This window comes from Belonocnema kinseyi, chromosome 6 (genome assembly GCF_010883055.1).
Source record: "Belonocnema kinseyi isolate 2016_QV_RU_SX_M_011 chromosome 6, B_treatae_v1, whole genome shotgun sequence".
Lineage (NCBI taxonomy): Eukaryota > Metazoa > Arthropoda > Insecta > Hymenoptera > Cynipidae > Belonocnema > Belonocnema kinseyi.
The window spans coordinates 49522656-49543235 of record NC_046662.1 but is presented as its reverse complement, the minus strand read 5'-3'; the positions used below and the strand labels follow the sequence as shown (position 1 = coordinate 49543235).

Genomic DNA, 20580 nt, shown 5'->3' with positions numbered 1-20580 from the left:
ATTCTCAACCTACAATGATAAATTTTGAAACAAGAAGATTAATTTTCTATCCCAAAAAGGCGAATTTACAAGCAAATACATTAATTTTCTTCTGAATAGTTGAATGTTTAGCTTATAAAACATAAATTTTTAACCAGAAAGAGAATAATCGAATTTTCAGCTGAAAATATTAATTTTTTAATTAAAATAAAAATATTAATAAAAAATTCATTTTCAATCAAAGATTTGAATCTTAATCAATTATTTTAACGAATTAGTTTAGAAAAAAATCAATTTTTAACCAAATAGTTCAATTTTTCACCAAAAAGTGGTGTACATAACTTTAAAAAAATTTTTTTAGAGAAAAAAGTGATTAATAGATGAAAATTAAAAATTAATTTTAATTTAAGTTAACATTTTTGAATTTTTGCAATCCAATTTTTAAATTATTTTTTAACAAAGAAGATTAATTTTATACCCATAAAGATGAAAATAGTTGAATGTTCAAGTCATAGATGATATTTTTTTGAACCAAAAATAAAATACTTCAATTTTCGGAAAAAAATTTATTTCTTAAATTTAAAAAAAAATTATTTAAAAATAAAATTTTTGAAAAATAATGTGAATCTTGAAGAGATTTAACGAAGTACTTGATTTGAGAAAAGGGATTAAATTTTAACTGAACATCGCAATGTTTCACCAAACAGTAGATTTTTATGTCAATATTGTGAAGAACATTAATGTACCAGCAAAAAAGACGAATTTTCAACAAAATACACAAATTTTCAAAAAATGTGTTGAATTTTTAAATGGAAGAAGTGTCTAATAGATTAAGATTAATAATGATTTTTTATTTTGTACATAACATTTTTTTTATTTGATCTTTCAGTTAATGTACAACATAGAAGATTAATTTTATAATGAAAAAGACGAATTATCTGTAAAACGCATGAATTTTCTAACGTACAGTTGAATGTTCAACTTATAAAAGAAACATTTTTAACCAAATCTGAGATATTGGAATTATTAAATTAAAAGAAATAATTTTTAAACACAAAAAATTAAATTAAGAAATTTAAAATTTCCGCGAATTTTTAAAAAAGTAGTTAAGTTTATCAGCAAAAAATTGATTTTTCGGTCAAAAAGATTAATATTCCACCAAAAACGACGATTTTTCAACGGAATGCGTACATTTCAAAAAATTGTTGTATTTTGAGAGAAAAAAAGTAACTAATAGACTAAGATAAATAATTAATTTTAATTTTTTTTCAATTTAATTTTAGAATTAATTTTCAACGAAGAATATTTCTTTGCTAAAAAAAAGAATTTTTAACATAATAAATAAATTTTTTAACAAATAGTTGAATGTTTAAATTGTAAAAGATACATTTTCAACCAAAAATAAAATATTTGAAAAAACTTTCAACAAAGTAGTTGAATTGTCAATAAAAAGAGATTAAAAAACTTTTTTATAACAGTTGAATTTTTAACTCATAAATACAAGTTTTGAAACAAAAAAATTAGTTTAATTTTTTAAAAATTCTTGAATTTTCAACCAAAAAGGTGGATGTTTCAGTCAAGATGAATTTCATGCCAAGAAAACTTCCATTTTCAAGAAATTTGAATAATTTTTAAGATAAAAATGTAAATTATTCAGAAAACGCTAAAATTTGAGTTCAAAAAGATAATTTTTCAAGAAAAATGTTACTTTTTTCTACAAAAAGCTACGTTTATTCTGAACAGTTAAACTGTTATGAAAATAATTTAATTTTTATCCAAAACGTTAAATTTAAAACCAAAAATGTGAATTTTCAACACAAAAAAAATTCTTTTTTAATCAAATTGTTGAAGTTTTAAGCCAAAAACGATAAATCTTTAACAACAACAAAAATTAATTTAACTTCTAAGCTAGTACTTAATTTTGCAATAGCTGTATTTTCAACGAAAAGGGATGAATTCTTAATCAAGAAGATTAATTTTTTATTTTAAAAAACGAAGTTACAAAAAAATACATGAACTTTATATTAAAAAATATAAATTTTCAATTAAAATTATTAATTCTTAACAAAAAAAGAAATAGTTACAAATTTAATTGAAAAACAAATTTAATTTTTAATAAAAAAAAAACTTTTAACGAAAGAAGTTCAACCTAAAAGATTATTTTTTAACCAAAAGATTAATTGTTCAGAAAAGGAATAGTAACATTTTTTACCAAATAAATTAATCTTTAACGATAAAGAAAAATGTAAAGAAATTAATTCACAGTTCAACCAAGTAACTGAATTTTTGACAAAAAATATGATTTTATTTACGAAATAGTTGCATTTTCTCCATAAAAAATATTGTATTTGATATTATTTCAACCAAAAAGGATTCAATTTTTACGCCAAAAGAGATAAATTTTGAAACGAGAGATTTGAAATCCAATCAAGATATAGAAAAAAATATCCACTAAGCTGTTAAATTTTTAAGTCGAAAAGATGAGTTTTTTTACAAAAAATTTGCATTCATAAACCGAAAATATAAATTACCAACAGAAAAATTACATTTTAACTGAGTAGTTGAATTTTTGACCAAAAAAAGAAAAAGTTAATTTGAAACAAAATGGTCAACTTTCCAAACGGATACTTACATTTTTCAACCAAATCAGGATAATTTTTTTCCAATATAGTTCAATTTTCAAAAACAACAAAAATGAGATTTTTTTACTAGAAGATTTAAATTTTTTGACAGAAAAGTCGAATTTCGACCCAAGAAAGGAAAAATTGTACATTAAGTTGTAAAACTTGAAACACGATTTTTTACAAAAAAGTTTTTTTTTTAAGTCAGAAATATTAATTTTTAACCAAAAGGTTACTTTTCAACTAAATAAGTGAGATTTCTGCCAAAATAGTTGAATTTTCCACAAAATAAAAGATTTTTCAATCAAGCTAAATTAGTTCTCAACCAAGTAAGGTAAATTCTCAACGAAAAATGTAATAGTTGATATTATTTCTACTCAGAAATATTTTAATTAGAAATTAATCAGATTGTTATTTATTTAAAAAAGACGAATTTATAAAAAAGTCCCATATTTACCACAAAAATTGTAACTAAGATACGTTACAAGTTGTTTTTAAAAATAGTAACAAAGTTACCCTAAAAGTTACAAATAACTTAACTTTTCAGTAAATCAGTTACTTGTAACGAGTCACTAGTCAATATTCTGCACTGTAATCCTGCAGTCGCGGAAATATTATAGTTTCCTATAATAATTACTTTCTTCAGTAAAACTCAAGAATTTTATATTAGATTAAAATCAAATTTAAAATCATATTTAACGTCCAAAAATCAAGGTAGTGTGCAAAATTTCTTAAAATAAAACCAAGAATCCAACGACGATATTTAGACAACCACTATAAAATGTTCCTATTGAAGTTTAAAAAAAGATACAAAATTGCCTAACCAAGAGAAGAAAAATTTTTTTCACAAAAAATAAAAAAGTGGAAAGAGAAATAAGAAGGCAACCAATCAAATCCCCTCCTTTCTCTTTTCTATTTATTTCGTCTTTTTTATGTTTATCATTATCAAATCACAATAACATGGCGAGAACAAATTTAACAAGGAGCAGCAACGAAATCACGATACTATCTCCCAGATACCTGAGAATCAAGATTGATAAGGTTAGAAAAATTTGAGCAGACAGGAACTATAACGAAACCACGATGTTATGTCCCTGATACCTGTATATCAAGATTGTTAAGGGAAAAACATTGACGAGGTAGGAACAGCAACGAAACCACGGTACTATCTCCCTTTTATCGGAGAATCAATATTATTAAAGTAAGAAAAATTGGAGCAGGTATAAACAGCAACGAAAACACGATGCTCTCTTCCTCATACCTGAGAATCAATATTTTAAAGATAATAACAATTTTAGCGGGTAGGAACAGCAACGAAACCACGATGCTCTCTTCATGATACCTGAGAATCAAGATTTCCAAGGTAAGAAAAATTTGAGCAGGTCGTAACAGCAATGAAACCGCGATTCTTTTGCTTATACCTGAGAACCAAGATTAACTTTTGACTAAATTCTCAGGCATCAGGGAGAGAGCATGTTGTTTTCGTTGCTGTTCCTGCCTACTAACATTTTTTTGCGTTGAGAAGGATGCTATATGAGTTCCGAAACGTTGGTGATTATTTTTTACAAATCTATTTTCATTGTGATTTAATAATAATAAATATAAAAAAAGACGGAAATAATAAAAGAAAGAAGGAAAAGGATTTAGTTCGTTGCCTTCTTGTCATTGGATTTTTGATTTTATTTTTAGGAATTCTGCACATTTACTTTCTTCAGGGTTTATTCAATCTAATTAACCGCAAACTTGGTGCTAATACAAGAAGCTCAGAAAAGAAAAAAATTAACATCGTCCTTGTTTTTCGCGTTGCCATCGAGCATTATGCCATTTAATCAGACCTATGTACAAGTCATTGTCGTTTTTACAATAATTAGCCACTATATTTTTTGCAACACTAAAAGGGAAAAAGCATTATTACGAAGGTGAACGTAGCTATCTGGGAAAGTTTCCCTACAAAATGCCATGGCCTCGTCCTCGAGAAAATCGCACGAAACAACAAATGCATTTTCATGTCTCGAGAACTAAATGTGAGTTTTCGTTGGTTTTCTTTCCCCAGAACCAGTAAAAAAGATCGTCAAGATAGAAAGGAACGGCATCGTAGAGTCAGAATGGAAAAACTTTTCATGTTTAGCGTCGACAAGTTTGCTTGAAAATGGAACTATTCATATTGAATTAGTTCCTTTTCCATCATTATTTATACGCTTGAGTCTCAACAAAAAGTTACAGTTGTTTTAGAAATATTTTACACCAAACTCTCATTTTCAATCCAATGTCGGAAGTTTCCTTCCAATTTGAATGCGTAATATTGCGCAATATACTCGAATGAGTACTCGAAATCTGCGGCCCTTCCGAGGCGAGAGGCGCGACCGCGCCCGGTCAGGACTCGCTGCTAAAGAAGAAGGCGATCCGGCCGAGAGTATTTATATGAGAATATTGCGTTCTCTGATACTCAATTAAAATTAATTCATTTTTTTTAATGATACTTTAATTGCGTCACAATTTGGATAATAATTATTTAAATGAATAATAGAATCATAATAATAGTAACCTTACGTTTAGTTTATTAAGGCCGTAGAATGTTTTACTATAAATATTGAAGAACATTTTGTTTAATTCCTTATTTTTAAATAATGCGATTATTCACTTTATATTTTCACTTTAAAGGTTTCCCTTGCAGGAAATAAATTATATGTCATTTTTTCGTAAAAAGTCAATCAATAATGAAAAATAATTACAAACATCCTATTTAAATTATAGTTAAAAGTGTGATTTTTATTTTACAGAATAAATAAACGAATTTTAATTGAAATATAAGCTATATCGTATAATAATTACTTTGCATTATTAATAGAATGTGGAATTAAAATTTTTACTATCCCATACAATACAATAATAATTATTAAATTTAAATTTCTACCGAAAAATACGAAATTTCGGGAAAGTAATACATGAATTTTGTAATAAAGATACTAAGTTTGTAATTCACAAATTAAATTATTACATTTTCATTTAAATAAGTTAACTTTAAGTAGAATAATCAAGAATCTCCAAAGTAGATGAATTTTAAACAAAATAAAGAAATTTTTAACAAAGTACTACAACTTTTGAACAATTACTTGAATTTTGTATGAAAAAGATAAATTTAAGATAAAAAATACGAATTTCTTATAAGAAAAATACATTTCAATTTGCAATAAAAAAAACTCATATGAATTTTGCATAAAAAATTATAAATTGAAAAAACTAAAATAATTAAATTGTTATTTAATTAAATCATTTATCAATTAGAAAGGAAAAGAATTTTTAAAAAATTGCTTTATTTTTAAACCAAGAAAGTAATTTTCCAGAAATTACTTCAAATTTAACTCAAATACTTTTATTTTGTATTATATACTTCAATTTTAGAAGGATAATATATTAAGAAATATGAATGTTCTACGAAACAGTTTAATTTTCAATAAAACATTCCATTTTCAATTAAAATATATTAATTTTTTAATTTTTTGCACAAAAATAAGAATTTTTATGACAGTATATAAATTTTGTACTAAAAATGATAAATTTTTAAACCAAAAATAAAATAACTACATTTTCATTCCAATAAATTATCAACTAACAAGGAAACGAATTTTAGAAAACATTATTCAATCATAAGGAAAATAAAATAATTTTTAACAAATTACTTCAACTTTTGGCTAAATACTTCCATTTATTATTAAAATCTTCAATTTGCCATTTAAAAAAAGCATTTTTTATAAAACAGTGCTATTTTCTTAGATGGAGTTGATTTTTAATTCATATACATTACTTTTTGTGAAGAAAAGAAAAGAAAACAAATATTTAATAAAAAATAAAAAATTGTAATCAAATAATTTTACTTTCAACCAAAGTAATCAATTTTTTATAAGAAATAAAGAATTTTGATCAAAGTGCATGAATTTTCTGATAAAATTGATAAATTTATAAACCAAATTAAAATTTTAATTAAATTTAATTTAATTTAAATTTTCATTCAAATAAATTATTTGTCAATCAACAGTAAAACGAATTTTTAGACAAATATATCAGTTTTACAAAAAAAAAACTAATCTTCAACAAAGTTCTTTATTTTCAATTAGATTATTAGTTGTAAAAAAAAACGAATACTCAATACAAAAATAATATGTTTTATCAAAGTTAGTGCATACTGTTTCTATCGTTTCTTTCAAGGTTTTGTTTTGAGAAATTTTCTTCTAGAAATATTTCCAACTTTTTTCCAATTCATTTAAAATTTGATTAATATGGAATTATTTTTATTACTTAAAAATTAATAAAAGAAAATTACATTTGTGTTTCAGGAAGTCAGATCTTACAAACGCGGATGCGAAAAATAAACGATGGAGCCAAAATGCTTTTCAAAGACGCAGCAGCGAAGTGGCAGTGCCGAGGCATGGGACATCGCAAACTTCATCTTCAGATGGACCGAAATCTCCGACTCCCTCCCGAAGAAGGAGTTGTAGTATAGCAGTTGCAAGACCAACTCCGGATTTACATAGGTAAATAAATTTGAATTTTTTTTCATCTTCCCGCTGCGCTGGCACATTTCCATTGCACGCTGCGCGCTCGGCTCGCTAGTTTGAGCGCACCTAGGATGCGCACCTGCTGGATCTCGCGCTCTGCGCTCGGTCTTTGTACTTACCCCACACTTTTGCATAGTATTTTTAAAATTAAAGTTTCATCGACAACCGAAATTTAGTGATTGTTAATTCTCTTTCGTTAAAGCTCCTTCGGCTTTATCGTACATATAAATTGTCATGTATCTCGTGAGAACAAAAAGTAAAGCAAATTCTAAAATATAATTTTAAAACAATTTTGTTATTAAACATTTTATTGTACCTTCTGTCTTTTTTCTACAAATTTATTTTGATTATTTGTTATTTAATTGTTCACGATTAACATAACAACAGCACGTCCTGTGAAAAAATAATTAATAACAAATTTGTATGTCTCTTCAGAGGCATCATTTTTTTTACATTCATCTTTTTAAGCAAATACTATAGGAACTTGGTGGGGTTTTAAAGTTTCCTTTTAGAGATTTAAAAATCATTCAAAAAGGTTTAAGGATATAAAAGAGATTTTATAATATTTTAAAATAGTTTTAGTGATTTTAAAGAATATCAAACGATTTCTTGAAAAGTTATTTAAAATATTTTAATAAATTTTCAGAGAATTAAAGGGATTAAAAATTATTATGAGATTTAAAGGATTTTTAACAGATTTTAAGCGGTCTAAAAAATTCAAAGAATTGTAAGACATTTTAATTAATTTTCGTCAATTTTAAAATATTTTAAATGATTTTAAAAAATTGAAAGGGAGTTTCAAAAAATTCGGAGGAGTTAAAGATTCTTTTTAAATGAAAAAAAATCATCTAAAAAGGATTAAAAATTTTGAAGGATTTACCAGAGGTTTTATAAGATCTTGCGAGAGTTTTAGTGATTTTAAAGAATTACAAGCGAGTTCTTTAAAAGTTATTTGAAAAGATTTTAATAGATTTTAGGAGATTTAAGGGGATTTAAAAAAATTTAAGGATTTTATAAGCATTAATTAATTGTAATTAATTTTGAAGTATGTTAAATGATTTCAAAGAAGTTAAAGGGAGCTTTAAAAAAATTCAGAGAATTTTAAGGATTTTTAAGTAAACTTACAGGATTTCAAGAAATTAAGTGATTTGAAGGAATTAATAGGGACTTGGTGGGATCTTCAAGTTTCTTTTTTAATCTTTTAATTTTTAATTGAAAAGTTATTTACGAAGATTTCAAGGGGTTTGAAAAATTCCAAGATTAGAAGAATTTTCAAGATATTGAAAGGAATTTTAAAAAATCTTGACTGATGAGAATTATTTTTAGTCAATTTGAAGATTCTTCTAAAGACTTTGAATGATTGTAAAGAATTTCAAAAGATTTAAAAAAAAATTCGGAAAATTTTAAGGATTTTCAAGAAATCTTTTCGGATTTCTAAGAAGGATCATAGTCTATGATAATTTTTATTTTCTCCTTGTACCTTTCAAAGTTCAAAAATAATCACTTGACATCTTTGAGAAACACACCTTAACGCAATACCAAAACTTCCAAAATTATGACGATTTTCACTAACGATCACAACGCGACCTAACTTCAATCACGGCACATTATATTTTTTCTGGTTGGATTTTCCAAATCGCACACTTCCCAAATTGTAAACTTTGAGCAACATTAATTGCTCTATCTGCTGCGCCTGCGCACTTTGAGCAAGCTAGATTTGTTTAGCTGCTGCGCTTGCGCACTTTGAGCCAGATTTATGTTTCTAGCTGCTGCGCATGCGCAATTGAAGCAATATTAATTTTTATGGCTGCTGCGCTTACGCACTTTGAGCAAGATTTATGTTTCTACCTGCTGCGCCTGCGCCCTTTAAGGAAGATTACTTTTTCAAACTCTTACGCTGCACACATTCAATTAGAATTGCTTTCTAGGACTGCTAGAATCATAACCTCACTTCATTATACGTTGACGCTTGACAGACTGATTGCGAGTAGTAAATAGTGATTGGAGAAACACCAAGTGATAATTTACCATAAATTACTGACAAATTATCATAAATTACCGATAAATTACTATAAATTAGAGAAAATTTTCAAAATTTTTAGATACCTAAAATTTCCGCTAATTTATTAACTTTTCCGGAAAATTTGGGAACTTACCAAATATTTTTCGATATTTTCGTAATTTCTGATGTTCAAAAATTTTCAGTAATTTTACAAAAAAATTGGAAAAATGTTCCAAAAAATTGGTTTTTATTGTTTCATAAAGAACTGCCTACTTTGTGTACTTGTAGCGCAATAAACTATTTCTGACTCATAGGATCTCAAAAGGAAGAAATTTCATTGAGAATACAATTTTTTTTATTTTTAAACTGCATTTATGCATTCATCGTTTCTATAAAAAAGGCATATTTCATCACACAACTTTTTCTTTGTTACCCCTTCAATCACTCTTTGCCCTCTCAAGACAGTGTCAATATTAGACTTCGCAAGATAGAAACTTTTTTCCTTGAAAAATCGCCTCGTCAGCTCGTGAAGGAAAAAAAAATTCTAATAAAAATGCTGGCCAAGCTTAAATCTGAATTTTTCTTTTCTCAAACACCTCATCAAATTAAAATACAGCGAAGAGTATTAAAAAAAGACACTGTACGTCTCATGTCTGCCTCCCCCACACCCCCATTGTGTGGCAGAAAAAATGTCTGTAAACAAATTGATATTCAAACTTTATTTTTTTGGAACGGAAACAACTAAAAACATTTAAGCAAACGCCCAAAAACAGTTTTCCAAGAGCTTAGCAGTACATAAAAAATGTATTGAATTTGTTATAAACAAATAAGAAAGTGAAACTAGATTAATAGGAATTGACAGTAAATCGTCAATTTTTTCAATCTAAGTTTAAAAAATGTATAGACAAGAATTATTTTTAAAGTGAATTTATTAAGATAATAAATAATTTGTTATTTTATAAACAAATTTTATCAAGATTTATCCACAGTAGGTTTTTATAATTAAATAAATAAGGTTTTCTTTACTGAATAAGCCTAGAATTATAAGCAAATGTCATTTACTTATTAAGTTTAGTCATCCATTAACAATTTATTATTGTTTAAAAAATTTTAGTTAACAAATAAACTGTCTGGTTATTCTTAGAGCTAAAAATTTGGGGTTTTCAACGAAATGACATGTAAGCAACTAATTTCTAAACTTCCAGAGAGCTTATGTGACAAGCAAAATTTTCCATTGTTAATAACATTGTTTTTATTAAATTTGTATCCTAAATATTTGTTTAGTGATGTGATTAACGGTTACTTCAATTTCAACTATCTATAACGAAAACGAAATTTCTTGTATACAAATGTAAGAAAAGACAAACATTTGACTTTAGAATTATTATTAACAATTACAATAATTGGATTGTTATCGATGTTTCTAAAAAAAAGTTTTAAAATTACTAACAGATGGTTATATTTAAAACTCCAAGTTGTTACTTTATAAACAGCCGAAAAATGCTAATAACTAAAAAAAAACGCAATTATTTTTCGTAAAAAATGTCTATGATGGTGAAATCTTGTTTAAATAATTGTTGTAAACAATGAAAATTGTTGATTGTCATGCTAGCTTTTTAAAGGCCAGGTAATTAATTATTTGCACTTCATTAAGTTAAAAACTCCAAGTTCTTACCTCTAGAAGTGGCGTGACATTGCATTTGTTAACTATAATTGTTTAAACAATCATCAATTTTATTGTATGAGTAAATCTGATAAATCACATTTCCTTATAATTTCCGGCTAGTTCCATAGAAAAAACTTTATTTAATTCATGATAAATACCTGCTGTGAATAATTGCTTATAACATTTTTTATAAAGTAACAAAATATTAATATATTATTTATAACAATATTCTCTTAAAATAATGCTAGAAAAGTGCAATTTGTTTTAAAATATTTCATCTTTGAACAACTTTTCAATTAAAGTTAGGTAACTTTTTATTTAAATTAAAGTGAGGTAACAATCATTTCAAGTAACAAACATAATTGTTTAAAAAATCACTTATTATTTTTCATCATATTCTTTTAAATAATGCTGAAAAATTACAGTTTTCTCTTAAATATTTTCAACTTTTTGTCAGTTTTCCACTACAATAGAGTTACAAATTAATGCAAATTGAAAAAATCTTTCTAACAAATTATAATTGTTCATAATTATATTCTCCTATAGTGATACTAAACAGTTGCGATTTTTTTAAAGTTTCCACTTTTTGTCAACTTTTCGTTTGGAGCGAGGTAATAAACAATTTAAATGAACAAAAATCATTGTTTAAACAATTTATTATTACTATTATTAACTTTTAACAATGCTGTAAATTTGCATTTTTCTGTATATGTTCGACTTTTGGGTCACTTTTCTCGTCGAGCACAGTAAAAATTATTGGAATTTTACCAAAATTATTGTGAAAATAAATTATTATTTATAACTATTTTTCCCTATAGTAACGGTAATATTTGAAATTGTTTCTGAAAGTTTTCTAATTTTTTTAAACTTATAACATAGTGAGGTAATAATTAATGCAAGTTAACAAAAATATTTGTTCAAATAATTATTTATTGGTAATAGCTATCTCCTCTTAGATAGTGGGTAGAAAGTTGCAGTTTTTACTGAAATTTTTCACTTTTCTCTCTTTTAACTTATGAATAAATAATAAATAGACAATAGAGAAAATCATTTTCTAAACAATCTCTTTCTTTTTTGTAAATATATTTTTTCTGGAATAAAGCAAATATTTGAGATATTCTTTAAATTTTTTATACATATCATATTAAATATATAATTTCCTCGAACTAGTTACGAAGAGCCTTTGTTTCTGAAATTAATGTAATTATTTGTTATTTATTGCTAACTAAAAATTCAAAGATCTGAAAATGTCAACGACAAAAAACAGCAATTTTCTAGCATTACTCTAAGAAAAGATATGTAGTTATAAAAAATAATAAATTGTTTAAATAATTATGTATTTAATGTTGCATTAATTATTATCCCACTAAGTAAAAAGTGGATGAAAAGTTAAAAGTTTAAGAAAAACCTGCAACTATCTGACTTTAATATAGGAGAAGATAGTTATAAAAAATAATAATTTATTTAACAATTAACGTCAAACGGCGTGGTTTCGGGTATGTGGGGTTTATATATTAGAAACAATTCGTATAAAAATTTGAAAAAATCTAAATTAGTGCCAAAATCTCCTATATATTTTTTTATTTTAAAATTAAAGGGGTTATCTTGAGACAAGAGAGAAAAAAGGAATTTTTGAGAGACCCATTTAAAAAATAATAATAACCCGCGATAAGCTTTTACCGCAATAAATTAATTATTTAATTTTTAACATTAATTTAAAAGTCTTCAATATTTGTAATTATTTTTAATTAACTGGAAAATAACAGTGAATTGTTTTTTTAGCAGCAATCTGATTTTTCGATAAAAAAATTTGTTCAATTTTCAATACTTAAAAATTATTTAAATCCTTGAAAATTGTATTGTCTTATGAAATCTGTTAAAATCTATCAAAATATCCTGAAATTTCGTAGGTCTGATAAAATTCTTCCAAATCTTCTAAAATTCTAGACATTTTTTTTTATTATTTATCAAATTCGGTTGAAATCCTCAAAATCCTTAGAACTTCTTTCTCTTTTTTTCTCTTTTTAAAATTCTTGAAAATCCTTGGAATACCACTTAAATATTTCCAATCTTTGAAAATCTTTAAAAATAGCTCGAAATTTTTGAAAGCTCTTCTAAATTCCCTGAAATATTTTGAAATTACCTAAAGGCTTACAGGTGCTTCTAATATCCTTCAAAATTGTCTGAAATTCTTAAAAAAGCATTATTTTTTTTCATTCAAAATCATTAAAATCAGTGGATTTTCCTAAATTTTTTTAAATCGCTGAAATGTTTCAAAATATTTTAAAATACCCTGAAATACTTAAAATTATTATACATCTTTTAAAATGTTTAGAAATCTATTCAAATTCTTCAACTCACTTGAAAATTCCTTGAAATTTTCGTAAATATCCTAAAACCTTTCAAATTTTATTTATTTTAGCCTTTTTAAATTTCTTAAAGCTTTTGAAAACCTCTTGGAATCTTAAAATCCTAAAATTTTTCTTTCAGAAATTTGGGCTTTAAAAACAAATTTTTCTTTTTAAAGACATTTTTTAAAAACAATAAAAAAAAGTTTACTACCAAATTTCACATATATAGAATTTATCTATATTATTAGAAATAATTTAGTAATATATTACTCCAATTTTAATAATCGAATTTCTGTTAAAATTATGTTTGCCTAAGAATTTAGGCAAATCTATAAACTTTAACATTCATAAACATCCTAAGGTCTTAAATTGAAATACTTTCAAACCTTTTAAAATATTTTTAAGTTCTTTACAATTTCTGAAAGTCTTTTAAAATACCCTAAAATCTTACAAATTTTTTTTAATTCCTTAAAATTCTTGGCATCTTTAAAAATACTCTAAATTCTTTAAATGCAAATTTCGTTAAATAAAATCCTTGATAGCTTCTAAAATTCTAGAAAGTTCTTTAAAACCGTGTGATGTTTATTTAATTCCTTTAAAATCATTCAAGTCCTTAAGAATTTTTTTCTAATCTCGTGAAATTACAAGAAATCTTATGAGACACCCTAAAATCTCTGAAAAATTTTGAAACCTTATGAAATCTGTTGAGGACTTGGGAAATCAATTTAAATAATTTACTGAGAGTCTTTAAAATCATTCCCAGTTACTGAAATTCTTTAAAATCTTATAAAATCTTTTTAAAATCCTTTGTAACATTTAAAATGAAGTTAAATTTTTTCGAAAATGGTAGGAATTCCTTTTATTCTACTGATGCAAAAGAAAGGAAGTTAAATTTGAATTTTGAATTTTTACATTTTGAATGCTACTTAATAAATAATGAAAATAAGTTATTAATATATCTCTCACAGACCTTTCAAAATGAAGCATCAAAGCATCAACAACTGTAATTTGATGACTGTGAATTCTCTTTTGTTAAAGCTTCTTTGACTTATATTTATTTCTGTACCTTGGCCTGGTAATGCTTATTCAGATATTGCAAAATAATGTAAAAATTTTATTTTCTATTAAACATTTATTTAGGTCATGGGTCAAGGATGACCTTGAGCTTGACCTTCAAGGGTATTAAAGGTCAACTTTGTTTTTTTTTTTAATCGGAAATCCCTATTTTTGACAAATATAATCGAAAGAGCGAATTTTACGTCTAAACATATACTTAGGTCACGTGTCAATGATGAGCTTGAACTTCAGGTGAAGATTTTTGGTTTGACCCAGGTATGGACCGGGTCCAATCTGTACTACTTCGACTCAGATGCTTACGAAAAAGGTCGAGGTGATTCTTGGAGTAACTTTTAAAGAGGAATAGAGTGATAACCTTGAATTTGTCCTTGATCTTGACCTTAAAGGTCATTTGAAGGTAATTTTATTACATTATGCGTTATTTTACATTCCACGTTGGAAGTTACTCCACGAATTACCTCGACCTTTATCGTAAACACCTGAGCCGAATCAGTACAGATTGGACCCGACTCATACCTGGGTCAAGCCTAAAAATTTTTAGCTGAAGTTCAAGGTCATAAATCACCCATGACCTTAGTACATGTTTGGACGTAGAATTGCCCGCTCTTTCGACTGCCGTTGTTAAAAATAAGGGTTCCTCTTTAAAAAAAAATTGACCTTAAAATAACCATGCAGGTCAAGCTTAAGGTCAGCCTTGACCCATGACCTAAGTAAATATTTGGACGTAAAGTTTCCGCTCTTTCGATTCCCGTTGTAAAAATAGGAGTTTCCATTTTAAAAAACAAAGTTAATCTTGAGACAACCTTGAAGGTCAAGCTAAAGGTGAAATTTAAAGGTTTAGATTTTCCTTTCTCTTTAGGGAAAAGTTACAATTTTTATTCAATCCTAACGAGCAAGGCCTCATTTTATTCTTTGAAGGATTCCCTACAATTTTATTTGGGTGGTGTTAATTAAAATTTAAAATATGATTGTTTATAACAATAATAACTGCATGATTTCTCAATTAATTTTTTCAAATAAAATCAACCCAAATACAAATCAAGAGAATCCTTCGAAGAATAAAATGAGACCCTGCTCATTAGGATTAAATAAAAATTGTAACTTTTCCCTGAAGGGAAAGGAAAAACTAAACCTTTAAATAACTACTGTCAAATAAACAATTTCAACCTAAATTATTTTTTTCTAACATGTGCTTAGAATCCTTCATCAATACTTACAGAAATTAAAGATAAATTTTTTATTTTATTTTTTTATTTTATAAATCATTTTAAAGGTTGATTTTTGATGTTGATTGTATGTAGTCTACATCCTTAAGGGGGTCTCGAAACATATCGATTTGAAGAAAGAACATATGGAACATTTATTGCCACTTGTCGACAGCCTTTCAACATCTAACAAAATAAAGTAATGTTAATTAAATTTGAATTGCAGATTTTTGCAAGCAGAGACAGGTCCATGGGGACATTTATCACCTTCACCGAGAAGTCCTACCAGAACACCTGCAATCAGCCCGGGGGCAGTTTCTAATACATCACATCTGAGTCTAGGAACTAGCCCCGGAGGACCAAGTCCTACAAGTCCAGCAGGGTCAGCTTCCGGTTCTCGGGGTCCACCCACAAGGCAATATCGTGGCAGAACAAGTAGTATGCCCCCAGCCGTACCACGACATAAGGTAATAAATCATTTCCTTTCTGAAAAAAGACATTCCGGGTCAAGATAACTGACCTAAGTGAAACTTTGTAAATTTGTATTTGTGGTTGACTCTGAACCGATCAGTGTCGCCTAAAAAATTACTTTTTATGACACATGCATGATTTCAGCCCTTTTCGACGCCTATGAAACCAGGCTAAAAATTTATTTTTTACGCTCTAGGGTTTGAATAGTACTTTTTACTCCAAGGTAGTAAATAGTACTTTGTAATTATTTTTAAGTGAATTCGATTCCCAATGGAGTAAAGAAAGAGGACGATCGTTTTTTTAAGAAATAATTTTAAATTTATATTACTTTTTACTCCCTAGGCAGGAAACAGTACTTTTTTATTGTCCGATGTGAATAATGAACATTGTACATTTATGGGCTCGCATTTTATGATGATCAACCAACTCACCGTAAAAACTGTAAGGAAATTTTTGTTGCCGATAATAGAATTTTGTAATAATTTATAGAAAGTTACCATATATAATTGATAAAATTAACGTAAATTATCCAAAATTTCCGAAAATTTATAGAAATTTTTAAATTGAATTTTGAGCAATTTATCTTAAGGTACCATAAATTCCCTGTGATATTGCCATCAATTACCAAAAAATTTCATAATTGTCCGGAAATTGATAAAAATGTTCAAAATTCCATTTTGGGTAATTCGTTATAAGTTTCCATATTTACCTGTAAATTTACCATAAACCAACGAAAATTTCCATAACTTTTCAGAAGAATATAGACATTTGAAAATTAATTTTTGGCAATTTATGCTAAGTTACCATAAATTACCTATAAATTTACCAAAAATTACCAACAATTTCATAAATTTCCGGAAATTTATTAAAAAATCAATTTTAATTTTAGGTAGTTTATGTTAATTTACCATATATACCTGTAAAATTACCATTAATTAATGCAAATTTACATAAATTCCTGGAAATTTATCGAAATGTTTAAAATTGAATCTTCGGTAATTTATTATAAGTTTCCATATTTACCTGTAAAATTACCATGAATGCCAGGAAAATTTCCATAAGTTTCCGGACATCTATAGAAATTTGAAAATTCAATGTTTGGCAATTTATGTTGAGTTAACAGAAATTACCTATAATATCACCATGAATTACCTGCAATATTTCAATAAATTACCTGTAATATTTCCATAAATTATCATAAAAGTCATAACTTTCTGGAAATTTATAAAAATGCTTAAAGTTCAATTTTGGGTAGTTTATGGTAATTTACCAAATTTACCCGTAAAATTACCATAATTGACTGAAAATTTCCATAAATTTCAGGAATTATTTATGAATGATTTCTAAGTTTTTCAAATTAAAAAAAAAAAAACTAATTATTGAAGAAATCCGAAAAGTGAAATTGATATACCCATATTTCTAGAGCCGCACATTACAAAGGATAAATTAACTAAAACATTATTATCAGCTTATGAGGTGCATATTCTTTAATAAATAGCTTAGAATTATTTATGAATTGAAAAATAAATGTTTAATTTTAAAAAAATGTCATTGATAAAAAATGCAAAGAATTGAATTGTTGTACCTATATTTCTAGAGATACAAGTTCAAAGAATGAAATTAATTTAAACATTATCATTGGTTCGTAAAATGTATATTTTTTAACAAATAGCTTGCAACTTTTCATAAGCAATTTAAAACTTTATAGTAAAAATGTCGAAAAATCTAAATATTCAAGAATGCAAAAAAATTTATTTTATAACTATAGCTCTCGAGGCACACGTCACAAAACAAACAGCTTAGAATTATTTATTTACAAAAAGTTTCAATGTAAAAGTTATAATTCTTTTAAAATCCAAAGAACTGAATTGTTTGTATCAGTAGTTCTAAAAACCCACGTTAAAAATGATAAAATTAAATGAAACTTTGTTATTGCTTCGCATAGTCTATATTCTTCAAAAAATAGCTTAGAATTATTTATAGATATTAAACAAAATTTAAATGTTAAATATCTAATTAGTCATTAATGCAAAAAATTAAATTGGCGTACCTAAAGTTCTAGAGACACAAGTTACAAGTAATGAAATTAATCGAAATATTGTTATTTCTTTGTAAAGTCTATATTGCTTAGCAAATAGCTTAGAGTTATTTATATATGTTAAAAAAATTAAAGTTAAAAGAGAGAATTATTCAAAAATTCAAAAAATTGAATTGCTGTACCTATGTTTCTAGAGACACACTTTACAAGAAATAAAATTACTTGAAACATTTGTATTGCTTCGTAAAGTATATATTCTTTAGCAAATAGCTTAGAATTATTTCTACATATTTAAACAAATTTAAATGCAAAATATCTAATTATTAAAAAATGGAATTGTTGTACCTATAGTTCTAGAGATACACGTTACAAGAAATAAAATTAATTGAAATATTGGTATTGTTTCTCAAAGTATATATTCTTTAACAATCAGCTTAGGTTTATGTATGAATAAGAAAAAAAAGTAAATGTAAAAAATCTAAATATTTAAAAATTTCAAAGAATTGAATTTTTATTTCTATAGTTCTAAAAACCCACGTTACAAGAGATGCAATTAATTGAAACATTGTTAATGGTTTGCAGAGTGTATATTCTTTAAAGAATTCCTTAAGGGTTATTTCTGACGTTACAAATGATGAAATTAATTAAAAAATCGTTAGTGATTTTAAAAGTGTATATTCTTGATCAAATAGCTTAAAACTATTTATAGATAATTAAAGAAATTTAAATTTCAAAAATATCTACTTATGCAAAAATCAAAAAATTCTCATTATTGTACTTATTGTTCTAGAAATACACGTTACAAAAAATCAAATTAAGTCAAACATTGTGATTGTTTCGTAAAGTACATATTCTTTAACATACATCTGAGGATTAATTATGAATAATTGAAGAAAAAATTCAATGCAAAAAATTTAATTATATAAAAATTTCAAAGAATTGAATAGCTCTACTTATAGTTATAAGAATGCATGTTACAAATTATACAATTAATTTAAACATTGACAATAGTTTGTAGAGTGTATATTCCTTAACAAATAGCTGAGGATTATTTCAGAATAATTAAAAAAAAACTTAATATAAAAAATCTAATTATTCAAAAATTGCAAAGAATTGAATTCTTGTATTTATAGTTCTGAAAAACCACGTTACAAATGATGAAATTAATTGAAACATTTTTAATGGTTTGTAGAATGTATATTCTTTATAGAATATCTGAGGTTTATTTCTGACGTTACAAATGATAAAATTTAAAAAAAATCGTTTGTATTTTTTAAAGTGTATATTCTTGATCAAATAGCTTAAAATTATTTATAGATATTTAAACAAATTTATATTTCAAAAATATCTACTCATTCAAAAATCAAAAAATTTTCATTATTGTACTTATAGTTCTAGAGACACACGTTACAAGAAATCAAATTAAGTGAAACATTGTGATTGTTTCGTAAAGTACATATTCTTTATCAAACAGCTGAGGATTATTTATGAATAATTTAAGAAAAAGTTGAATGCAAAAAATGTAATTATATAAAAATTTCAAAGAATTGAATAGCTGTACCTATAGTTATAGGAATGCACGTTTCAAATGACACAATTAATTGAAACATTGTCAATGGTTTGTAGAGTGTATACTATTTTACAAAATAATAGCTGAGGATTATTTCGGAATAATTTTAAAAAATATAATATAAAAAATCTAATTATTTAAAAATTGCCAAGAATTAAATTTTTTTACCTATAGTTCTAAAAATCCACGTGGCAAATAATAAATTTAATCGAAACGTTGTTTTTGCTTCGCAAAGTCTAGATTGTTTAACAAATAGCTTAGAATTATGTACAGACATGAAAAAAAATTTAAATGTAAAAAATCTAATTATTCAAGAATGCACATTTTAAATTGGTGTAACTATAGTACTAGAGACACTTTTTACAAGTAATGAAATTAATTGAAACATTGTTATTGCTGTATAAAGTCAATACTACTTAACAAATATCTTAGAGTTAATTATTAATATGTAAAAAAATAATTTAAAGATCGAATTATTCAAAAATGCAAAAAATGGCAATGTTGTACCTATAGTTCTAGAGACACACATAACAAGAAATTAATTGAAACATTGTTATTGGCTAGTAAATTTTATATTCTTAAAAAGATAGTTGAGAATTATTTATGAATAATTTTTAAAAATTGAAAATAAAAAGTCTAATTATTCAAAAATTGCAAAGAATTAAATTATTGTGCATATGGTTTTAAAAATCCACGTTACAAATGATAGAATTAATTGAAACATTTTTAATTGTTTGTAGACTGTATATTCTTTAACGAATGCCAGCAGTTTATTTCTGACCTTACAAATGATAAACTTAATAGAAAAGTCGTTAGTAGTTTTTAGAGTTTATATTCATTAAAAATAACTTAGAATTATATACAGATATTTAAAAAAATATAATTAAAACATCTAATTATTCAAAAGTAAAAAATAATTGCATTGTTGTACCTATAGTTCCAGAGACACACGTTACAAGCCATAAAATTAATCAAAACATTGTTATTGTTTCGTAAAGTAAATATTTTTTAACAAACAGCTGAGGATTATTTATGAATAATTTT

At 25.5% G+C, this 20580-nt stretch overlaps 1 protein-coding gene across 1 annotated transcript in view; it reads left to right on the top strand.

The window, feature by feature from the left end:
- Positions 1-20580, top strand: part of LOC117175374 (GTP-binding protein RAD-like) — a 256115-nt gene that overhangs the window by 79443 nt on the left and 156092 nt on the right. Inside the window, exons 2-3 of the mRNA XM_033365083.1 lie at positions 6935-7132; positions 15684-15924. Of these exons, the coding sequence (XP_033220974.1) occupies positions 6935-7132; positions 15684-15924 (439 nt within the window). The remainder of the gene's footprint in view (positions 1-6934; positions 7133-15683; positions 15925-20580) is intronic.